The sequence below is a fragment of the Nakaseomyces bracarensis genome (assembly GCF_045282275.1).
Source record: "Nakaseomyces bracarensis strain CBM3 chromosome Unknown Scaff11_0, whole genome shotgun sequence".
Classification (NCBI taxonomy): Eukaryota; Fungi; Ascomycota; class Saccharomycetes; order Saccharomycetales; family Saccharomycetaceae; genus Nakaseomyces; species Nakaseomyces bracarensis.
In genome coordinates this window covers 258255-281370 of record NW_027263957.1, presented here as the reverse complement: position 1 = coordinate 281370, position 23116 = coordinate 258255, and the positions used below count along the sequence as shown (strand labels likewise).

At 34.7% G+C, this 23116-nt stretch overlaps 10 protein-coding genes across 10 annotated transcripts; 5 read left to right on the top strand and 5 right to left on the bottom strand.

Moving 5' to 3' along the window:
* Nucleotides 1-299: 299 nt before the first annotated feature.
* On the bottom strand, nt 300-5504 carry SSK2 (mitogen-activated protein kinase kinase kinase SSK2; the record flags this gene model as incomplete). The annotated part of the gene is made up of 1 exon (XM_071053312.1): nt 300-5504. One exon carries the CDS (start codon nt 5502-5504, stop codon nt 300-302), a length of 5205 nt encoding a protein of 1734 aa, XP_070910720.1.
* Nucleotides 5505-6400: 896 nt separating this feature from the next.
* PPG1 (putative serine/threonine-protein kinase PPG1) lies at nt 6401-7498 on the top strand (the record flags this gene model as incomplete). Its single annotated transcript, XM_071053311.1, has 1 exon — nt 6401-7498. One exon carries the CDS (start codon nt 6401-6403, stop codon nt 7496-7498), a length of 1098 nt encoding a protein of 365 aa, XP_070910719.1.
* Nucleotides 7499-7785: 287 nt separating this feature from the next.
* On the bottom strand, nt 7786-8007 carry HUB1 (ubiquitin-like protein HUB1; the record flags this gene model as incomplete). Its single annotated transcript, XM_071053310.1, has 1 exon — nt 7786-8007. One exon carries the CDS (start codon nt 8005-8007, stop codon nt 7786-7788), a length of 222 nt encoding a protein of 73 aa, XP_070910718.1.
* Nucleotides 8008-8274: 267 nt separating this feature from the next.
* On the top strand, nt 8275-10578 carry ABZ1 (4-amino-4-deoxychorismate synthase; the record flags this gene model as incomplete). The annotated part of the gene is made up of 1 exon (XM_071053309.1): nt 8275-10578. The coding sequence occupies one exon, from the start codon at nt 8275-8277 to the stop codon at nt 10576-10578; it is 2304 nt and encodes a 767-aa protein (XP_070910717.1).
* Nucleotides 10579-10978: 400 nt separating this feature from the next.
* Nucleotides 10979-11959, top strand: SOL1 (Sol1p; the record flags this gene model as incomplete). Its single annotated transcript, XM_071053308.1, has 1 exon — nt 10979-11959. The coding sequence occupies one exon, from the start codon at nt 10979-10981 to the stop codon at nt 11957-11959; it is 981 nt and encodes a 326-aa protein (XP_070910716.1).
* A 591-nt stretch (nt 11960-12550) lies between these two features.
* RNJ42_03143 (uncharacterized protein) lies at nt 12551-14395 on the bottom strand (the record flags this gene model as incomplete). Its single annotated transcript, XM_071053307.1, has 1 exon — nt 12551-14395. The coding sequence occupies one exon, from the start codon at nt 14393-14395 to the stop codon at nt 12551-12553; it is 1845 nt and encodes a 614-aa protein (XP_070910715.1).
* Nucleotides 14396-15888: 1493 nt separating this feature from the next.
* EGO4 (Ego4p) lies at nt 15889-16197 on the top strand (the record flags this gene model as incomplete). Its single annotated transcript, XM_071053306.1, has 1 exon — nt 15889-16197. The coding sequence occupies one exon, from the start codon at nt 15889-15891 to the stop codon at nt 16195-16197; it is 309 nt and encodes a 102-aa protein (XP_070910714.1).
* Nucleotides 16198-17319: 1122 nt separating this feature from the next.
* On the top strand, nt 17320-18519 carry RNJ42_03141 (G2/mitotic-specific cyclin-2; the record flags this gene model as incomplete). Its single annotated transcript, XM_071053305.1, has 1 exon — nt 17320-18519. One exon carries the CDS (start codon nt 17320-17322, stop codon nt 18517-18519), a length of 1200 nt encoding a protein of 399 aa, XP_070910713.1.
* Nucleotides 18520-18698: 179 nt separating this feature from the next.
* On the bottom strand, nt 18699-19721 carry RNJ42_03140 (uncharacterized protein; the record flags this gene model as incomplete). Its single annotated transcript, XM_071053304.1, has 1 exon — nt 18699-19721. The coding sequence occupies one exon, from the start codon at nt 19719-19721 to the stop codon at nt 18699-18701; it is 1023 nt and encodes a 340-aa protein (XP_070910712.1).
* A 2182-nt stretch (nt 19722-21903) lies between these two features.
* On the bottom strand, nt 21904-22686 carry RNJ42_03139 (uncharacterized protein; the record flags this gene model as incomplete). Its single annotated transcript, XM_071053303.1, has 1 exon — nt 21904-22686. One exon carries the CDS (start codon nt 22684-22686, stop codon nt 21904-21906), a length of 783 nt encoding a protein of 260 aa, XP_070910711.1.
* Nucleotides 22687-23116: the final 430 nt, after the last annotated feature.

Below are 23116 nucleotides of genomic sequence, written 5' to 3'. Positions count from 1 at the left end.
AAAATACAGTTTCGAAGACTATAACGGGATAAGGTCTCAAGATAATAATGTTAAATCTAGCTAGGGAAGTTTATTGTCATGAAAACTAAAAGTGTAAAATAGGGGAAATGTAATAACTTTACATTGTTTAATAATAGTAATAATGAAATCAATAATGAGAATAATCATATAGTATTAAAAAAAAAAAAAAAAAAAAAAAAGAAAAAAAGGTAAAAAAAAAAAAAAAATACAATAATATTAACACTCGACAAAAATGACATATATTTTCTTCAGTTATTTCTCGATAAAATATTTTTTTATTATTTTTTATCTTGGCCACTACTATTACTAGCCTCTTCAGATACATCATCAGACGAAAACAATAGTTCTCTAATTTCAACAATCCAGGAATCCATCAAAAGCTCGACGGCTGTGGACCTTTTCTTTGGATCTTGAACTAAACATCTTCTCAAGAATCTTCTACCAGAAATCGACACTTCATCTGCAGCTGGTAATTGTGGAATATGACCTGCAGCGACATGGTACATAATAGCCCATTCGTTATCTAAGTTTGCCCATGGTCTTCTACCTGTAATCATTTCTAAAACAACACAACCTAATGACCAAATATCGTCGGACCCTAGATGTCCTTTATTAGTAGATCCTGTAATTGATTCAGGGGCCATATACATAGGCGTACCAATTAAATCATTCAGCCCAGTGCTGTCTGGCAATTTGTCTTCAGCTTGTTCTGCGTCTACACCAGGTAATTTTGCTCGCTTGGTACCTTTTTTTGAAATTTTTCTTGCAGCACCAAAATCAACATATTTTACAATACCATTGAAATCCAATAGAATATTTTCTGGTTTAATATCTCTATGCACAATTCCAGATTCGTGCAAGTAGGCTAGACCCTCTAGAAGTTCTAGGGTATAAACCTGAGTTACCATCTCGTCTTCTATTCTTCCATGCTCTAGTAAACTTGCAAGTGAACCACCTTCACAGTATTCCATAAATATATTGACTCTATCACGATGAACTTCAACACCATAATATTGAACAATGTTAGGATGGTTAAGCATTTCTAAAACACTCATTTCTTCTTTGATTGATGGGAATACCTTTTCTAAGGCCTTTGTATCTTGGATCTTAATCTCCTTAACAGCTAGAATTTCACCATTATCCAGATCAACAGCTGAATATACGGAACCAAAAGTACCGCCACCTATGAAATTTCTCTTCTGCCATCTAATAGACACATTTGAAATTGATGATGCCAAAGATGAAATATACTTATTACCTCTATCGGTGTCATCAAGAACCTTACCAATTCTGAGTAAGTTTCTGTTAGTCGAGTCTTCAAGGTTTTGAATACTTTGCATACGTAACTCAGAGTTTTTCTGTAACATCGCATCATCATCAAATACATCTTCGATGTTAATATTTGGCCTGGCTTGTTGGCTATTCTTCTCTAATTCAACTGCTCTAGCACCCATAACATCAAAATGAGAGATTAATAGAGACATACAAGCAGAAATCTTCTGCTTTAATGAAGAAAACTGGTTTTCATCTAGGGCCAAAATATTCCAACCGCTGGTCATGTGCATGGCAAATTCCATGGCTGTGACACACCATCTGAAAGTACGTGGATCAGTAGGGTCACAATCCACAGATAAAAATTGTAGCCATCCTACACTTAAACGAACTAATAATAAAATTATCAGCGATTTTTTCTCATTACTAGCAATATTAATGCGCAAGAAATTCAAACCGAAATCTCTTGCAAATAAGAAAATACCATTTAGAAGATCATTATTTGGACAAACCTTTTTAAATGTCTTTACAATTTTATGATAGTTTTTTAGAACACTGTAGGTACACCTAAAATAAGCCTTGTTTAATTTCTGTAAATTATTTTCGACCACTTCAAATGAGCATCTTTTTTCCAAAAATGAAACAGAGCTTCCTGCTATTTGTAAAAACCTATCACATTGATATTCTAGCGCATAACTTGAGCTTTGGCACATCAGTTTGATAGTGTTCGGTCTAGTTTTAAACTCCATGTCATCAATCTCTGCAACAGTAGATTCTCCTAAATGGAATACTTCACCTGACCACAACATAGGCTCACTAGGGCAAACAACTAAAATATAGCCCAAAGAATTCAGTTTCAATTCAAGTTCCAGTATATCTGCATCTGGATCTCTATCGTCATTGTATATATCAGCAATATGTTGCTTGCCACTATTTTGATTGAATGGTCTGAATTGAGAGTCAATATTTCCACTTTGTAGGTAATACCTTGGTAGACCATCTTTACCCACACCTTGGACAATTGATGTACTTAGGTTCCATTTCTCTGTGACAGCGTTGTATAAAGTAAGACTATTCTCAATCTCCAATTTTGGGATCAGATCACATCCACTATCACTATTGTACAAAACTTTCAGTATTTCATTTTCGGGACAACCGAGTAGCTCTGGACTTGCAATGAGATAGATACCTTCCTTCTCTAGCTTACCACCAGTGTAGACTAGAAAATGACCAGTATCCTTTAAACCTCTCATAAGATTGGTATGTTCATTTAACTTGTAGGTAACGGAATTTTGGAAAGCTTTCATTAAAACGTTGGTGAATCTATTTAATTTCCTTTTCATGGATCCCAATGTCTCAAATAGTTGAACCAGCCATTTCTCAGCCTCTGACTCATTTCTTAATTTTGGTGGACTGTTCTGTTGTTGCAATAAGTACGAGTGCAGTCTATGAACTAGTCTTAATGTTAATTTAGTAAACTCGATTGCAATAACTTTACCAGCGCCATCAATGTAATGGCCACAATTCTTAAGACCATCCCAGTATTTCAATAAGATATCCGGTTCCTTAAATGCATTAGTTGATTTCCCACTACCATCTAATAATTTCAGTTCTAATAATATGAATAAATACTTTATTGCTTCCACTATAGTATCATCAAATTCTGGGTCTATATTGACATTAAACGACCAACCTTCGCAGTAACTTGAAACAGTGAATTTCATATGAACTGCAAGGCGTATGTATGAGTTGAAATCATCAATCATTTGATCGATCATCATCATTGTAGGCTTTTGCAGTTTTTTGGCATAAGATAACCGTAATTGTATAATATCTTTTACTAATCTCATTGGAAACATCAGTAGCACTTCTAATTCATCATTTAGATACATTAAGTTGAGCTCTTGTACAGTGTCCGTATATTTCAAGAAAAATAATTTTGCTTTGAGAATCCATGGAGCTAATGGGAAAAATATTCTCTTTTGGAAAATTGCCTCGATATCTTTTTCTTTAATCATCTGATCAGCAAAAACGTGCGAGTAATGATAGAAGAAGGCTTGTTCATCATTAAAGTTTACCGTTGAGTCCAAGCTATTCGTTCCTATGATCCACTTTTTCAAGTATCTTATCTTTATCTGGAAATTGCTTTTGAAGTTTAACCAACTGTCTAATGTATCTATTCTATTTCTAAAGGCCTCGGTCTTAGCTATTGGTTTGTCTTGGTATAATCTTTTCATGTTACTCCATAATTTAATGACTCTGTAGTACTTATTCATCATAGCGGTAATTTCAACTTCTCCCTCATCACTTGTTATACCTTCAGTTAATCTAAAATCCATTATCATTTGAAATACTTCATCAGCTGATTCACGTAAAACTTTCAGTGATTTTTTTTGGTCATCGACATTTCTACCATTCATCCAAGCTTTTAATTCAAGCCATATGTCATCAGAATATTGTGTAGTAAAACCTGGTCCCTTCACTTCTTTGGCAATCTTTGTCTTTTCGCTCTTCACAATATCACCTCTGAGCACGTTCGCAAGCATTGTCTGCCACTCAAATCTTTTCACCACAGCTGGATCCTGTAACAATTGAGAAATGAAGTTTTCACTAGCAGTAATTTGTTCACCCTGTTGAGTTGATATATCATCAACATTACCATTGTTCGGTGTAAGTTCTTTTGGTGTCAAGTTCGCAGGAGTTGTTGTTGTTGTCGTAGTTGTCGTTGTGGTAGTCTGGGGTATCATTTCGTTAGGTTTATCATAGTCAGGTGTTTGTCTTTGGGAATTATCTGCAGTAACATTCTCATCTGTTGTTTGCGTACTGTCCTTAACATTCGTATATGGAGCATTATTAGTCTTTACTCCAACAGAATTATTCATGTATTTTCGGACTGGGAAAACCCAATCCAACTTTCTTGATAAAAATTTAGAGCTCAAAGCAACCAAATTTTCATTTCTATCAGCTTCTGGGTTGATAAAGTTTGTACCAAAATCAACGTCATCAAGAGGTTCAGAAGATCCATCTAGGTCATTAAGCTTGTTATTAGAACCCGAGGTAGTATCAAACATTTCATCCAGTTCTAGTTCTATATCTTCGTCTTCATCGGTTACTGTTGATGGGCCTATACCACGTGTATAATAATCATCAGGGACATTTCTTCTCATTTTTTCCAAATACAACTGTTCATTTAGGACATATTGTTTCTTGAAAGTCCTTAGACTCGCTGTGCTACCGGTTGGCACAGCACTAGATCTTGTGGAAGCGCCGGGTGTACCTAGATCCTGTAGACTAGCAACAGAACCTACAGCAGCTGAATTGGACACCCCTGTGCCACTTATGCCACTGGTGCTATTGTTGCCATTGTTATTACCATTACCGCTGGTACTACCACTAGCACTACCAGCACTACTGGGCCCACCACCAGGTATTTGTACATGCTGTGAGCTAGTTGTGCTTCCTGGGGTCTGTATTGATGTATGTTTAGAACCATGTAAAGTCGAGTCTATCGGAGTAGTTATGGTTCCAGCTACACCTAAAGTACTTGCAGATATAGGCATATCAGGGGAGACGACCAAAGTTGGTGTTGTTATAGTTGATGTAGAAGAGTCTCCTAGTACGAGTGAAGAGTTCCGTATTCTTCCAGGGCCAGCATTCACGTTAGAGGTACTTGGATTCCCAGAATCCTGAGTATACACCTTATAATGTTTCTTATTTGGAGACTGGGTAGATAATTTAGGTAACCCATGTACTCCTTGTCCAGGACCTGCACCTGTACCTTGTCCTTGCCCTAGTCCGGGACCTTGCATTTGGCCTTGCAACCCTTGACTCGAATTACTCACAATAGACGCGCGTCTACTTGATCTAGCAGAAGAGTTAGTCGGGCTAGGCACAGGACCAAACGACATGCTAGGGGTAGTTATAATATTCTTAGGTTTAAACGCGTGCATATTAGATAGAGGAGATAAGCCGGGACTCAATGGCCCACTTCCAATAAACATCTCTTCATTCATATGTCCACTATTATATTCTTGGTGAAACCTAGAGTACGATGGCGAAGCCATCGTACTATTATAGGACCCCACAGTACCATTATTACTATGACCACTAGTACTATTGTTATAGAGGTTATGAGTTCTAGCATCAGAAGAAGAAGATCTCGATCGAGAATACTTATCTGGCTTATGACTGAAATAATCTGAATTAGACATTTTTTATCCTTTAATATCAAAGAAAACAAAGAAAAAAATAAAATGAAACAGAAAAAAATCAATTATTAAAAACAAAAAAACAAATAGCCGCCAGAAATAAACGTCTCCCTTAAGAGAAGAATAATTTTGTCTTTTTTTTGAAATACTTTTCTCTCCCCTTTATATATGTCGAGAAAGAAGCTTTCTCCTTCTTGTCTCAGATTTGAAAGTTTTGGGGTTCTTTTATTTTTCTTTATTATTACTTATCTCTTAGAATTATGAAACATTAACCGCCGAGATCTAATATAACCACTAAATCAAGGAAAGAATAAAGAAAAAAAGAACAACTTCTTTGCTTTCTATATATAGAATTTTTTTAAGGTTCTCTCTCTCTCTCTGGTGTCAATAAACCGTTATCACCTTTTCAAAAAAAAAAAAATAAACCGTCGCCGCAACAAAAAAAAACAGAAAAAACAACTAAAACTAAAAAATTACCACCAGAACACCCCTTGGTTACCCGGAACATTTGGCACATTTCACGTAGATCACGTTGTTTACGTGCAGTGTTATTTATCACATGTGTTATCGTATCATATTATCTATGTTCCCCCCCCCCTCCCAGTTCGATTCCCGTTGGGAGCATTATTAACAAAGCATCAATTTTTTGGCTTAAAAGAAAAGAAAAAAAAAAAAAGGGTTAGAAAAGGAATGAAGCTGGGTGCGTCTACGAAGAACGGAAGTAAAAAAATATTAAGACAGTAAAATAGATACCTTTTTAAGATGTTAGATTTAGATCTTTTCTTGTTGTAAATCTATTTATTCTTTATAGAAGAGGGGAAGGAGAGTTGTGAATTGTACAGTAACTAAAAGAATAAAGAAAGGGAAAAGAGATAGATAAAGAGAGGTTAACGATAGTGATGGAGTTGGATGAGTGTTTAGAGAGGCTGTATCGTGGTGAGTTGCTTCCTGAAGTAACTGTAAAGGCGTTATGTTTTAAGATGCGGGAGTTGTTGGTAAAGGAATCGAATGTGATACATATTCAGACACCAGTAACGGTTGTAGGTGATATGCATGGCCAATTCCATGATATGCTTGAGATATTCCATATTGGAGGACATGTACCAGACACGAATTACTTGTTTCTAGGGGACTATGTGGACCGGGGTCTCTACAGTGTGGAGACCGTGATGTTGCTGATTGTGTTGAAGTTACGGTACCCGAGCCGCATACATCTGCTACGTGGGAACCACGAGTCACGGCAGATCACGCAGAGTTATGGTTTTTACACTGAGTGTCTAAATAAATATGGTGGGAGTTCTAAAGTGTGGCAATATATCACCGATTTCTTTGACTATCTGGTGCTATGTTGTATTATAGATAATGAGATATTCTGTGTGCATGGTGGGCTATCCCCAAATGTGCAGACCATAGACCAAATCAGGATCATTGACAGGTTTCGTGAAATCCCGCATGATGGAGCCATGGCAGATCTAGTGTGGTCTGACCCTGAGGACGACGACGATAAAATGATAGAGAAGAGCCCCTCTGATGCAGATTACTACACGGCACATCTCAGCATGTCACAGCATTTCCAAGTATCTCCTAGAGGAGCCGGTTATACGTTCGGGAGAAGTGTGGTTGAGAAGTTTTTGCATTCAAATGACATGTCTAGGATTTATAGAGCACACCAGCTGTGCAATGAGGGATATCAAGTTTACTTTAATGGTCTGGTAACTACAGTGTGGTCAGCACCTAACTATTGCTACAGGTGTGGGAATAAAGCGTCAATACTGGAACTTTACAGCAAGGATAACTTCTATTTCAATGTCTTCGAGGAAGCACCGGAAAATAAAATGTTGAACGACAATGCCAACCAAGTAACAAATAAGAAGGCTATTCACGATTATTTCAAAGCAGACTCCATTGACGCAACGATGGACTCCGATGTAGATCTGTTTTCAGATGAATATCAAGCAAAATCAGCTATGTCGAGACATGTTGAATACTTCTTATAATAGTTTAGAGATGAAGAAAGAAAATAAAGAAAATTAAGCGTACGATAAAATTTCAAGATGTCCTATCCTTATTAAATTTAATAAAGACTTTGCTTGTTTTCTGTTCATAATGACTGAAATAATATTCCTATTATGTTTTCCAAGAAAAAATGTAGTAATGAAATAAATAATAATAAGTAATTGATAGAATTATAACACTTATTCCTAATTTATTAAAAATGTAATTCTCAATTTATATAAACCCAGTTAGAATGAAAAATACGTATATTTATTATAGTTTGGTAAAATTAGGAATAATATAACTCTAAATTAGTGTTATCGTTAATTTCATAATCATATAGCGTAATGTGGTCCTTTAGTATACTTCCACCTTTCTGTAGTACCAGCTTTGTAGGCTGTGTGCCTAGTAATAAAGCCAGGACTTTTTTGAAATCACCTACTGTGTCCTCCTCGAGACATTTGACACGCACTTTCTTCCCAAGCCTGTCATTCACTACTACTTCTATCATTTATCCTGCTAATATTACAAAATTTATCAGTATGTATTGTTTTGAAATTAGAATCCTGGTTTAATGTTCAATAAGTTACTAATGTCGATGCGATGCCCTTATTTTTCAAATTTTTGACATTTGAAGAAGTTAAAAAAAATAAAATAAAAAATAAGGATTTTTAATAAATACATTTTAGGATCGAAAGAAACATTACACAGCCATAGAACAAAGATCTACAATTATATTCTCGCCGTCTTATAAAGAAGGTGGTATTACTGGAGAACAATGTCTCCTGTGAATGTGCTATTTATTGATTCTTATGATTCATTTACATACAATGTGGTAAGATTAATTGAACAACAAAATGTGGATGGGCGAGATGTATGCGTGACTACAATTCACAATGATGCGTTTGCTTGGGATTTTCTTCGTGAACATTTGGATCTATTCGATAGTATTATTGTTGGGCCAGGTCCTGGAAATCCTCTTCATGGTTCAAAAGATATCGGTGTCATCGCAGACTTGTTCCTGAACAAGACTGAGATTCCTGTGCTCGGTATCTGCCTCGGATTTCAATCTATGTGTATGTATGAAGGATGTGAAATTATGGAGCTGGATACAATCAAGCATGGACAAGTCTACGAGATGAAACTTGATGAATTGAATAACGATACTATATTTGCCAACTATCCTGAAACATTTAAATCAGTTAGATACCATTCATTACAGGTTTCCACAGTTAGTGAAAACATTACTCCCCTAGCTTATACAAATGATGAGAATGGTGAAGTGTTAATGGCTGCAAAATCAAAGATGTACCCATGGTATGGTGTCCAGTACCACCCTGAATCTTGTTGCTCTGAACTAGGTGAGAAGTTGATACAGAACTTCCTTGGTATAGCTGAAGAATTTAATGTTGAGAAGGGAAGAAAGGTTTTTAAGGATAAATTACTATTGGAAAAATCGAATCGAGAGAAAATTGAAATTTTGAATCACTCCATTGATCGTACTAGCATATTTAGTGATCTTACTCTCGATTTAGGACCAAAGAAGCCACAAGTTAGCATAAAGACCTTCTCTATTGAGGAAACTCCAAATGTTACTTTCAAAGTCTCTGAGCTAATTAATGAACATAAGTTCATATTTGCATCCTCTTCTTTAAGTGAAAACAGAGGTGAGTGGTCAATAATTGCTTTACCCGATGAGAGATCACCTGTGTTTACGCATTATATCAACTTTAATAAGACCATTATTCATAACTGGAGATCTCCACATGTGAAGAAACAGGATATAATTTCAGTCTTTACGAAAGATTCAAAATCTACTGAACATATCAAGATTATAAATGAGGATAAGAACTCCTTTTGGTGTACTCTAGGATCATTCATGAAGAACCTATTAGTCTCTCAGTACACGGATTTGCCATTTATTGGAGGTTTGCTAGGTATTCTGGGATATGAGATAGGTAATAACGTAGAAAACAACTACGTCGATGGTAATATAGAAAACAACATCCCACGTCCTGACGCGAAGTTGGTATATATTGAGAACACTCTGTTAATTAACCATAAGGAAGGAAAGCTTTATTTGATATCTCTCAATAACAATTTTCCCTCTACCGTCGAGGACAAGATTAAGGAGTTTGTGAAATGTGAAAAGCAACATGATCTCAATTGGCCCTCTAAATTGCCAGAGGGGTTAAAATATGAGATTGAGATGCCAAAGTTACAAGAGTATCGTGAAGCTTTTGATGAATGCCAACGTATCATGCACAGGGGTGATTCGTACGAGATATGCCTTACCACACAAACCAGAATTACCATGCAGACCCCATTGACCCCATGGAGAATATTCCAAACCCTTGTTCAACGCAACCCGGCCCCCTTTTCCAGTTACCTAGAGTTCAGCGATGTGCTAGACGATCATGACGATACACTCTGTTTTATCAGTACATCTCCAGAAAGATTTTTGAAATGGGACCAAGAAACATGTGAACTAAGACCAATCAAGGGTACCGTTAAGAAGGGCCCCGATATGGACCTGGCTCGCGCTACGGAAATCTTAAAGACCCCCAAGGAATTCGGAGAGAATTTGATGATCCTAGATTTGATCAGAAACGATCTATACGAACTGATCCCAAAGGTAGCAGTGGAAGGGTTCATGGCCGTAGAAGAATACGCTACTGTATATCAATTGGTCAGTGTAGTCAAAGCCTATGGAATCCAATCTCCGACATGCCCAGATAAAGAATACAGCGGAATGGACATGTTGAGACACTCGTTACCACCGGGATCCATGACAGGGGCCCCCAAGAAAATCACCGTAGATTTCCTACAACAATCCCTAGAGAAGAAGTTAAACCACCATGTGTACAACGGCGCTAGAGGTATCTACAGCGGCGTGACGGGCTACTGGTCTGTAAACGGAAACGGCGACTGGTCAGTGAACATCAGATGCATGTACAGCTACAACAGCGGATCGTCCTGGCAACTCGGTGCCGGAGGAGCCATCACCGTACTCTCTACAGCAGACGCCGAGCAAGAAGAGATGTTCACTAAACTGGAGAGCGCTCTCCAGATATTCATGTAAATAGAACAAGTAAGTATATATTAATTAAGGTTATCTGATTCACGTGATTAGGGTTTGTCTTCGTGCCCATCCAAAAAACCCCTCCCTCCCCGCAAATTTGATTACGGGTCCCGCGGGCGACATCAAGAAGAAAGAAAAAGAATATAATAGATAAAAAGGGGATTTTTAGACTTATTTTTATTAATTACATAGAGTTTAATGACGCCATTTGTATTGGAAGCCAAGAATCAAGTTGGGTTTTTATAAAACAAGTTAAATTACTGAATAACAATTTGTAAACCTAGATTGTTTGAGTTCAAAAATATAAAGACGAAAAGAAAGTTCTAAAAGAAAATTAAAAGTGTAAGAGAAAGTGAAGTGAAGAACACATATCAATTAAAAAATAATAAGAAAGAAAGCAATGACAACTACTGTTCCTAAAGTTTTTGCATTCCATGAATTTGCTGGGGTTGCGGAGGCTGTTGCAGACCATGTAGTTCATGCCCAGAATAGTGCGTTGATTGAGAAGCCAAAGGAGAGGAAGCACTCTGTTACAAATTTGAGTAATGCGGTTGAGTCTTTGGAGATGAGCCGTGCTACTTCTGTAAAATCTGTGTCATCTACCAGGGAGAGTAATTCTAATGGTAAGAAGAGTAGTACGAAAAAGGAGAGGAGGTTTAAGATTGCACTATCTGGTGGTTCGTTAATCCAGGTTTTGCAAGAGGGTCTACTGAAGAGAACAGATGTCCAATGGGGTAAATGGGATATTTATTTCGCAGATGAGAGATTGGTGCCTTTCTCTTCTCCGGAGAGTAATTACGGTTCTGCCAAGAGGAAGATTCTGGATAATATCGACACTGAAAAGTATGGTACTCCAAACGTATTCCACATAGATGAGTCTCTAATTGAGGATCCACAAGAATGTGCAGACAATTACGAAAAGATACTTATTAAAGGATTTGCAGGCAGAGATTCTGTGAAGCTTCCGATGTTTGACTTGTTCTTATTGGGTTGTGCCCCAGATGGCCATATTGCATCCTTGTTCCCAAACTTCCAAGAAAACCTACGTGAGAAACTTGCATGGGTAGTTCCAGTGGAAAACGCGCCAAGTGGTCCATCAAACAGAATTTCTTTAACTATTCCAGTAATCTGTCATTCCCACAGGGTCACATTTGTGGTCGAAGGTGCCACGAAAGCCCCTGTTATAAAAACAATCATGGAGAGACCTGAAAAAGGCCTTCCAAGTAGTATTGTGAATGAGGGTGCTGCAGGTCGTGTGTCTTGGTTTGTCGACGATGATGCATTGACAGATGTTTTCGTCACAAAGAAAAAGTATAAATTCCATGATGTAATTACACCAGAAGGCGAACGTGTGAACGACAATAGCAACACAGAACAATAAGTAAACAACTCTTAGTTGGATGTAAAATAGCAACTTTATCTATTATTACGGAAGAAATAAAAATATAAAAACAAGAATAAGAATAAAAGGAATTTTTGAAATTTCAATCTAATTTTTTTTTCTTTAGTTAGACATTTGTACCAGCTTACATTTCCTGATTTCTCTAGGCAATACTTATATTTTGCCAGTAGAACAAAAAAAAGTAATGCATTTGACAGGATGGATTATACTCTATATAATTTGATGCCTTTATTGTCAAGTCTATAAAAATGCCAAACATTATAGGTCAGGTATAAATTGTATTATTTAATTATTCATTTCCATAATAATATTGCTGTTATTTATAATGGGAAGAAAGTTATACATACCTTCTAAGGGCATTCTTTTTCTTACGTGTATTTTTGTTAACAATTATAAACCATTTAAACTTAGACAGTTTTTTTTTGTAAATACACACAAGTTTATAAAATAGGCCTTGTTTTTTATTTCTATACTCTATATAATACCTGGGTGAAGAATCTACTTTATTTAACAAGTGAAGTCTTTTTGAGAAAACTATGGCTTGATGTAAAAAAGAACAGAAAATTTTATCTATAAATATGAAGTTGGTGCAGGTGATCCTGTTAATCTGTCACTGCCAAGATCGTTACTTGAAGTGTTTAGGTTCATTAAAGGGTTGTTGTTTTGTGGACTGTTTTGCCTTAGACTGTTAGCAGCTCTTTCGAATAAATATTTACCATCTTGTAAAGAGTATTCGTAATCCTCATCAAGGATGGAAGTGGAAGGTCTCGACAAAGAGATAGGATTGGATGATTGCTGACTAATAATAGTGCTAGCACCATTATTGGTAGTGGAAATCCTAGCTCTACTTTCCACATCTTGTTGGGTTGTAGGTATTTCGCCGACTGGTTCATACAACATCATACCAAAGAATTGGTAATAGTACTCCTCTCCTAGTATTTTCAACAGAATTTTTTGTTTGATATCAAACTTGTAACTGATTGGTATCACGGTCATAAATATTATCGGTAAGTACCTGTTAAGGAAGTTAACAATGGGTATAACGCTCAAATCTTTATATAAGACTCTTTCGAAAGTGCTCGAGTAAATTTTGTTACCGTTTCCGTCATCTGATTTATGAGATGGAATCAAGGCAATCAGATTGAAACATAATGGAAATAACAATCTACTTGAATAAAGAGAATAGTAAAGAGCGTTAGAAGGGTTACTCTGGCCATTTGATATCAAGTGGAAATCAAGGAATTTAAATTTACTCATAGCATATAAGGAACAGAAGGTATTATAAGATATGATAGATAACTCAAGTATGAAATTGTACCAGTTTTGCTCCAAAAACAACCAACCGTGTAACCATTTATTTGGTGTTAGTTCCATGAAATATACCAAGGTCGATAGTGTCAAAGCTAGAAGACCACATATTAATTGCAAAAACCGCTTCAGCATCTTCTTTTTATTGTCTGTTAGAGTTTCGTCCTGTAGCTCAGCTAATTGGTGTATAATCTGCTCAGATTTAACTTTGTCATAGAGGAAATTATAATAGTTATTGATGAAATCATTGTAGTGTTTATTCAGTTTGTCTGGGTTAGTAATCGATGAAGTTGCCAGATTGCTAGACTCATTAATGTGAATCAGTGGAGTAGTTAGCAATGAGGATGCTTTCAACTCTTCCAGTTTCGATTCGATTTCGAGTTTACAGTCTCTCAACAAATCGTTAAATACAATGTCACCGTTCTCCTGCTCCTTCGTGTTTAAGATTAGCGAAGCACTATCGTTTAAGTTTAACTGGGAGTCATTCATATCTTCGTTGATTTTACTTAGCTTCACAAACAATGCGTTTAGATTTTTGTTTTTATGCAGGTCGAGAGAGCTAGTTAGCAGGTCTCTCGGTAGCAATATCAGGCCTGTGGATAAGAGTATCAGCGTATATGTTAGGGAGTATAAGTGTGACAAAGATATCAGAAGCGATTTAACTTCCCTTAACCCGTGGCCTGTGCTCATCATCAGGTAGAAAAGACCAATTACAAGGGCAACGAGACAAATTAGATAAAACTTGACGTTCAAGTACACAGATTTAGTCAGTTTCTTAGCTACTTCGGTGGGCCGTATAGCATATCTCAGCGACACATATGATATCAGGATTGGGATCACAAGCCAGCATATCAGAAACTGTAACCAATAGACAGTGAGCCATATGACATGGAACCACTTGTCCTTCGCCAAGTTAGTTTCTGTATCGTAAAGATCTAACGGTAATAAGGCAGCAGTGACCAACAGCAACACCATATTCACCACTAGAACCACTGAGGTAAAGGGAAAACCTCTATATATCCTGAAATTGAAATACTTGTTGACTGTCGCGAGAGCAACCATCGTTGTGGTAACCAGCCCACAGACCGTATACACAGCAGTCAACATGCTATTATTATTATTATTATTATTATTATTATTATTACTCTAGTTTATTTCTGGTTTGCCTATATTGTTTTGTTGTTGTTTTCTTATATGAACTTACTTCCATTCTTTTAGTTAGAATTAATTAATCATTACTTTCTGGATATTTGGGTTATCAAAAAAAACTAACCACGTGAGAAAGTCGTTAAATGTACTGTTATACAATTTTTTTTCCAATACGTCTTCCAAAGAAAAACAAGCTTTTTACTATGTAGCTTTTTTTTCCTGCATGCTTTCTATCTAGAAAAATAAAAATTTAGAGAATTTCCTATATGGGACCCCGAAGGCACTACCTCTCTTAATTTTTGGTGAAGACCATGTAAAGAAGTAAATCACTTTTTTGTTCTATGCTTCTGTTTTCAGTGTTCTATGCTTTTGTTCGATTGTTCGAGAAGAAAGGGGGAAGCGGGAAAGCAAAGGAGCAGTGAAGAGGAAGAAGAAAAGGGACGGAGCTAAAACTGGGTGGGGAAGTAAAAGGGCGCATTTAAGATATTTTCTATGTTCTTTTAAATGTTACCAAAAAAATCCATATCGCAACTATGTGGGGGATACATAATCATGCAGGGAGATATGTACAAAAGAGAGTTAAAAAAAAAAAAGGGATAATCATATTCCCTAACCCGTAATTTCGATTCTCGCTTGATATGATTCTAAACACCCCCCCTTCTCTAATGATTAAGCTGTTAATGTTAGTGCAAATCCTTCTTTTTATTATTATTTTTTCTAGATGGGAAATCTATTAGGTGTGGGATAAAAATATGTTTCCGTAGGACGTAGTTATTTCGTGTTGGAAGGAGGCTGCGGAATAGAGTTTTAGAACAGGTTCTCCATTGACATAAAGGATGCCAGAAGAAATAAAATAATAGATATAATAGAATAATAAAATGATAATTGATTAATGGTAGAAAGAAAGAATAAAAAAAAGGGTTTTTTTTTTTACTTATTCTTAGACATGATTATCTAATAATTATTTGTAGACTATATAAAATGGGAAAATCTCCTTATTTTATCTTTATAATATCGTAAAAATATCTAGCAGAAGAAGAAGGGGGGGTTGAAAAGAATTTGAAGGAGGAAAAGAAGGAGTAAAGCTCTTTTTTTTTTTAAGGGGGAAGGGAGAAGAAGAAGTGGGGACTATGTTTAACGAAAGTTTTAATAACCACGTTGAGTTATGTAGCCTCATTATGTAAATTTTGTTAAATGGGTAGAAAGGTGATGGGATTTCTCTCAGCCGAAATTATGGACTTACCAAAAGTTATAATTAAGTGAACAATATTGAAGAAAGAAAGAAAAAAAAAACATATATAAAGGACACATCAATTTTATGTTTTTCTTTGAATTTCTAAAGTATCATTTTCTTTGTTATTTATTGATATTTTAAAAAAAAAAAAATACTTATCTTATATAATAACAGGATATAATACAATAAATCAATTAACAAAAAACAACACAAAAAAATGCCAAACAAGCTAACTATTGAAAGTCTAACTCAATTAGGTCAAGACACCTTGGGTACTTTGACATTTGATGAAAAACATCATTTGGTTGACACCTCTGGTATTGGTGAGAAGATCAACAAGTCCTTTGTTGCTGATGCAGTTAGAAAGTCCAACGACGAACTTGGTAAGTTCGGTTACCAAGTGTATGAAGACAGTAAGGTTGTCGGTCACGCTTTCAAGGACGGTTCTGGTAAGACTACTGTCTACTTGACTGACAAGGCTAAATCTGGTGCTGAAAAGACCAAGGAAGCTGCTCACAGAGGTTAAATTAGAAATTATTCTCAATTTATGATTAATGAGAGCTAAAAAGATTTTAAGAAAGAAAAAATAAGTAAATAATATTCCTCTAATTTCAAAATTTATTTTAAATTTTTTTTTTTCTTACTGATGTTATGATCAAACTTACTACTGTACAAATTAATAATTTTTAATGGAGTTAATTTCCTCCCTGTGGACATGGAAACCTGGCTTCATAAAAAGAAGAAGAAAAAGTATAATATTTTCTTTTGAAGAAATGAGACTAAGTCATTCTTAGGATTGATGCGTTTCTGCTGTAGAGAAAGCAAGTATATAGTTTAACTATTTTCTTTTTTTTAAAAAAAAAAATACCAGTAATGTGTTACTTCTAATTTAATTTAATTCAATTTAATTTAATTAATATTTTTGTGAAATTATTTGATTTTCTAGTTATTAATTTTGACATCTCGTTTTTTAACTATTATAATTCATGTGTTGAAAGACATCAATGTAAGATAAAAAAGATTCTTTTTACGTTTGTTAAAAACAAAAACAATCCGGTGTATGAAGTTAACTTACTCTCGAGATAACCATAATATTAAATGAATTTAGACCTTTTTCATTTATTATAGAGCGTCAGTTTCGAATCGTTCAAAAATATACTACCAAGCCCGCTTGATAAAAGAAAAAAAAGAAAGAACTCCTCATAGGGGGCTCGAACCCCTGACATTTCGGTTGTCCTCGTTTGACGTAAAAGCCGAACGCTCTACCAACTGAGCTAACAAGGATGAGTTCTTCGGAATGTGCCACAGTACTATTACAATTAAGTGGTTTTTTGCTTATTTGTTATCTGATTTAATAAAATATCTTTTAACATAAGCAATTATAATTAATAAATATGCTACTACTAATATTTGTTTTACTGTCCTAATTTTGTTCTACTTTAAATTGATTGATTTATGGTGTCGAACCATTTGGTGAGGATATCATATGTTTTTGTGTCAATATAATAACTATTTTATTTATAGGAAGGTAAGTAAAAATATTTATTCCAAACTAGCAAATATTCTTTTCATTCTATAGAAAATTCTTATATATTTTTAAGATCAGTTTTTAGAAATTTATTTACTATAAACTGATAAGGTATGACTTATGGATTCGAAGATAGCCAAAAATTACTTTCTTCCCATGAAAACTAATATTGTTCGTAAGACATTAAAGACAAAGTATGGTTCCACAATTTTCAGTGAGTATAACTTATTTCCTGAGAAACAAAAAAATAGGTTAAAGTCAAAATCATTAAACGAAGACTCCACCATTTTAAAATTAGTTCTAGAAAATTATAAGTATAGTAAGAATACCATTTTCTTTGGCGCAAAAAGAGGAATCTTGACCTCTTCTAATCCCAACCTATATACCAACGTAAGTATACCAGTAGATCCTCCCGAATCTGAGAAAGAAAATGCAGAGTATGATGTTCTAATATTGAAAAAGGATCAAAGTTCCTCTTTTGGTGACCTAAAAAATACTATGAATGACGTATCCGGTGCGTTAAGTGAATTGAGTGAAGATGCAAATACCACTTCTAACAATGTCTATAATTATATTCTGGGTTCGGACCTAAGTGAGGTCCCTTCTGATCTAAATATAAAAAGCTATAGTAGTCTACGACAGAGTAGAGACTTGCTATTAAATTGGTTAGTTAAAGTACACCAAAATATGAGACTTGAAAGTGAAACATTGTATATCGCCATAAGGATTATTGATAAATACTTAATGGCTAAGGAAGTTCAATTGGAACACTTGCAATTAATAGGGGTTACGTCGCTATATATTGCTGCAAAATATGAAGAGGTTTTACCTCCTACTATATTTCAATTTTCTTTTGAAACAGACGGTATTTTTACTAATGAGGATATTAAAATAGCGGAAGTGGATATATTAGAAGTACTAGAATTTAATCTCAACTACCCTAGCCCATTACTTTTTTTGGAAAAACAAATGCCTACAGATCTCTATAATCTTAGGGAGGTAAAAATCATGGCTATATTTTTATTAGAAGTCATGCTTATCGATTTCAGATTTCTAGGGTATACAGTAAGCAACCGTGCAACAGCATCTGTATTAGTCGCCTCTAGAATGTATAATCAGACGATCACTAACATTACAGAACGGCTTAAACGGGAAAAGTGCATTGCTACACTTGAAAGCATTTGTAAGAACCTTATTCAGTACCTTTTTGAACCAGAAATTCATCCAGAATTAATAAAAAAATTTCGGTCCCCAAATAACTTTTATGTAGCTGAAAAAGCTCTGACATTTATCAAATTTCTAGCCAAAAAAAATGTTTAGAGTTAAAAATATTCAATAATATTATGCGAGTTCTATATAATGATGTAAAAGTATGCAATTAAAATTATAGATGTTGTTGGTGTGTTGTAGTTTAATCATTACAACATGCAGGGTTGATTTCATTTTTCGTTAACAAAAATTAGAATATAGGCGATTATTAAGAGCTGTCAGTTAGTTTACTATTGGTAATTCAAACACCAATCTTGAACTCTAAATAACATTCCATAACGATTTTTGGATTTGTACTTATTTAGTAGTGATTTAGTACTACTAGAAGGGGAACCAAATTCCTTAATTATAGTTTGAAGAGATTTTTTGAATTTGATATTGTTTTCAGGATCAATTCCTCCACTTAGTTCTGTGTGTTGTTCAGTCCAGCGGACAGCAGTTATATCTTCATCATCATTAACATCGCAGATCTGTTTCGACAGGTATACCGCCATCGCACTAATAAATGATGGCTTGTAGTCAACGAAGTAATGAGTACACATGATGAACTCAAGGACAAACTTAGCGATGTCCCTCAATTCATAGTTGTAGTCATCAAGTTTTGATAGTCTCCTCAAGAAATTTAGCGGATTAGGCCAATTTATATTAAATCTCAGGTTTTCTAATATATTAATTTCGGCCTGTCTTATGTCTTCTACAGTGGCGGCACCATCAGTGATATAAGCAAAATTGGTAATCTTCGGTAGCTGGACCTCTTCGTATTTACAGGCAATGAATAGGGATGTAACTGCAACTAGCTGTAATTTAGAGACAGGAACCTTATTGGAGGAGAAGAAACGATCCAGGATGTTTATAGCTAAAAGTAATGTTTCCGGTAAACATTTGAAATTGGCATGGACATCGATTAGCCAGTCTATCAAAATTGATCTCATACTGGAACGTAGGTAATATTCAGAAGAATCATCAGTTAGGTAGTTATGTGTTGGTACTGTCTGATCTTCACTTTGGAATAGATTTCTGAAGATTTCACTAGAGTATTCGGAGACATCGTTAATATTATCCTCGAATTTGAAAGTTTGTTCTAGTAGTTTGGGCTTCTTGGCGGGTTCATCTCTATAAACTTCAAGTTTACGTTTAGATGATGACATTGTTATAGGTTTGCATAAATATGTAGAGCTGGCTGGCCTGACAACACCATTAACCTTTGATAATTCAGCCAATGGAGTTCTGTTTGATTCTTCTTTCTTATTCATGTTATGCATTTGGTATTTATGATGAAATTATATTAAGTTATTGTTTGGATGAAGTATTTGCCTGATAGGAGTAAAGAATTTGATGTGATCCATAATTATTAAATGATAGGAAATATAACATATTTATATATATCCTTAATATTTTTTATTGTTAGAGTAATGTCAAATTAATGAAATAAAAATGGGTTTTGCCTTACTGGTATTGGCGCGTATGGAGAGCACGAAATAGTGAAAGTAATCTAATAAGATTTGTTAAAGCATTATTTGGAATCTTAGGGTTACCTTAAATTGCTTTTTTTCTTCTCGAAATATGAAAAATGGCGGACCAACGCTGCTGAGTACTCCTACCCTCATTAGCTTTACCAAAATTGGAAGGTGCTGCTATAGTATGCTAATTACTTGACTTTCACCTATCTGAGGAATGGCAATTGATCGAGTAGCACCAAACTGAGATATGGCGTATCAACCCGAGACCCATCGCCAAATGAAATTAATCCATACGACGCGTCTTTAAATAATTCTGTCTATGCCCTAATTGGGATAATTAAGAGGTGTGCACAGATATCTCTGTAGAATGAAGTTAAAAAAGTGCTTACTTGCGCGTGACAGGAAATTTTCACTTGAAATATCTAGAGGAAGCATCCGGGTAACCATGTGAAAGCCTTGTTTCTTAGGGCATAGCTTCTATGAGGTCTTAAGAACACGTATGGAAACGCGTCTGAACTATTCAGGGATCATGGTAGGGTATGAGTTTAATAGAGCAATTCTTCTCTTCTTTATTTAGAAGTTTACTGTATTATATTGTCCCAAAACGGGAGTATTTGTGTAGGCAAAAATTAATACATTATTGTGTATATTCCCTAAAATAGGGAGAAACATTTTCTTATAGAATTAACGATCATAAAAAGATATAAATGAATCATTTTAAGGGTATTTCGTCAAGCTCTCGTATTCATAAAGTAGAGCTGGAATAAATATACAGATAATTATAGCGGTATGCATCTCATTAAGCTGAATCTTGATAATTTTGATTTCAATCCAAGTTAGCGCTTACGTTTTTCATTCAGGAAGCATAGTAAATATCTAGAACTATATAACCTAGATATAGTCAAGATGAGGGAGAGAAATATTGAATGATACATATAATTGTATACTATTCTTGTTTGTAATTCCAACGTAAACTAGGAATCAATGCATGAATTATGTTTCGATATAATTATTTCATCATTAAATGAATAACATGAGCTAACAACGCTTTATATGTGCAAAACATGAAAAATTTAACACGCCGTATATTGTTATAGATAAAGCGTGCCTTAGACACTAACATAAAAAATCATTTTTCTGTTCTCAACAATATATTGCTCGTATGGCGCAGTGGTAGCGCAGCAGATTGCAAATCTGTTGGTCCTTAGTTCGATCCTGAGTGCGAGCTGTATTTTTCTTTTTCATTTATTTTTATATCTCATTAGGATATATCACTGCAGGCTGCTGGTCTTGTAAAGATATATCAAATGATATCTGTTTTACCCAAATTATCTTATGTCTTATTTAGAATTGCTTCAAAAAAAACTTTAAAAAATCATGTCATTTCTATACTAGTAGGGGCAAAAGATTTAAATTATTTATATAAGCAATATTTCATGTTGGTCGTTGTAGCTTCTTTAGTTTGGTTGAAGGAAATAGATGGAACTTATATTGTTAGTCTTTTGCTTTGAACGACAGCTTTCTCTCAATTTTAGCTATTTGTATGATAACAGAAGAAGAGGACACGACAACCATAAGAAAATCAAAAGCACTTCTAAATTATAACATGGATTAATTTAAATCCTGATTTCAATTAAACTCTCAACCGTTTAATATGGTTTCGTGGTCTAGTTGGTTATGGCATCTGCTTAACACGCAGAACGTCCCCAGTTCGATCCTGGGCGAAATCATTCATTTTTTTATTTTAGATATATATGTTACAACATCACACTATACGCAATGTGTGCTACAGTTGCTATGGTTACAACCGCTATAATATTTACAGGTTTATCCCATATTTCTGTATCTCAATACAAAAGTAACAGTTATTAGATTAAGAATATATAATAATATAAAAGGATCGGAATGAATATATATATATATGTATAAATTAGTTGGCACAAATCATGGAAATACACATAATAATGTCGACACTCTATTTTATGCTAGCGCTAGGACTTGACAATGGGGAATAATATTTTCTTAGGTTTTCTTTATCGGATATGTTTGGTCTCTGTATTGATCTTGGTGGTGCACTTACAGGATATTTGGTAGTTGATGATTCTTGTATGTTAATCAGTTCACTGAGGCAGCAGAAATCGTCAACAAAGTTCTTACTCTTCTCTTTAGTGGTCTTTGGTGAGACATCAACTTCGAATAATTTATTACCCTTTGTAGTACCATTGACGCTATTACCATCTTCAATAATATTGTAATGATTCCTGAAGTAATTAGCAAGAGCAGCGTCAAAAGCTTCTTCAACATCCATAAAGTAGTCATCACTATTTAACATTTCTTGCTTACTGTTTTCATCAGCGTGAACAGGTGAATTGGATACAAACAGAGACTGACGGATGAATTTGCGGTACTCATGATCAATTCTATTGGTATTCTCTGCCCGTAAGCTTAGCTCCTCACCTAATAAACTACCTTTCGAATTAGTATTTGAATCTTCTGCACTTTTTTTAACAATTATTTTCTTCTTCAATTTTATCAATGATTTTATCGGTTGAAATTTCCCTTTAACTTTAGAATTGGGTTTTACTGACACAGGTTGTAAAAATATAGCATCTATTCGATCAACTTTCCCCTCTGCCTTACGACCTATAATATTAGAGAGATTATCTTCAATCGAGGAACTAGTATCAGGGTCATGTTCCATAGATACTCCATAAGAAACTGCGCTGTTATTACTTTTTCCTGTGCTCTTGTCATCCATATTATCACTGTTGATCAACTTCAAACATATTAATTTTAATAGGTAGTCCTATTAAATACTTACGTTCATATCCTCAATTTATGTTTATTAATATCTAAACTACGCTTGCCTTATATGACAATAAAAATCAAGAAAAGAAACAACCTTATAACAAATACGATACATTTATAACAGTTTCATAGTCGTATCATTGAATCTAAAATTTGACACAATCTTAAAACCCTTGTACTTATCCTTAATTTTTTACATATATATATTATTAATTTCTTTTTTTTTTTGATTTTTTTTTTTAAATTGATTTCTTTATCGTATTTTCAAAAGAAGTTATAAATTACAAATTAGATATTTACTTTATATTTTTTTTTTTTATTTTAATTTTATTTTAATTTTAACATTATATTAGAACAAAGTACAATGTAGGAGAAAAGAG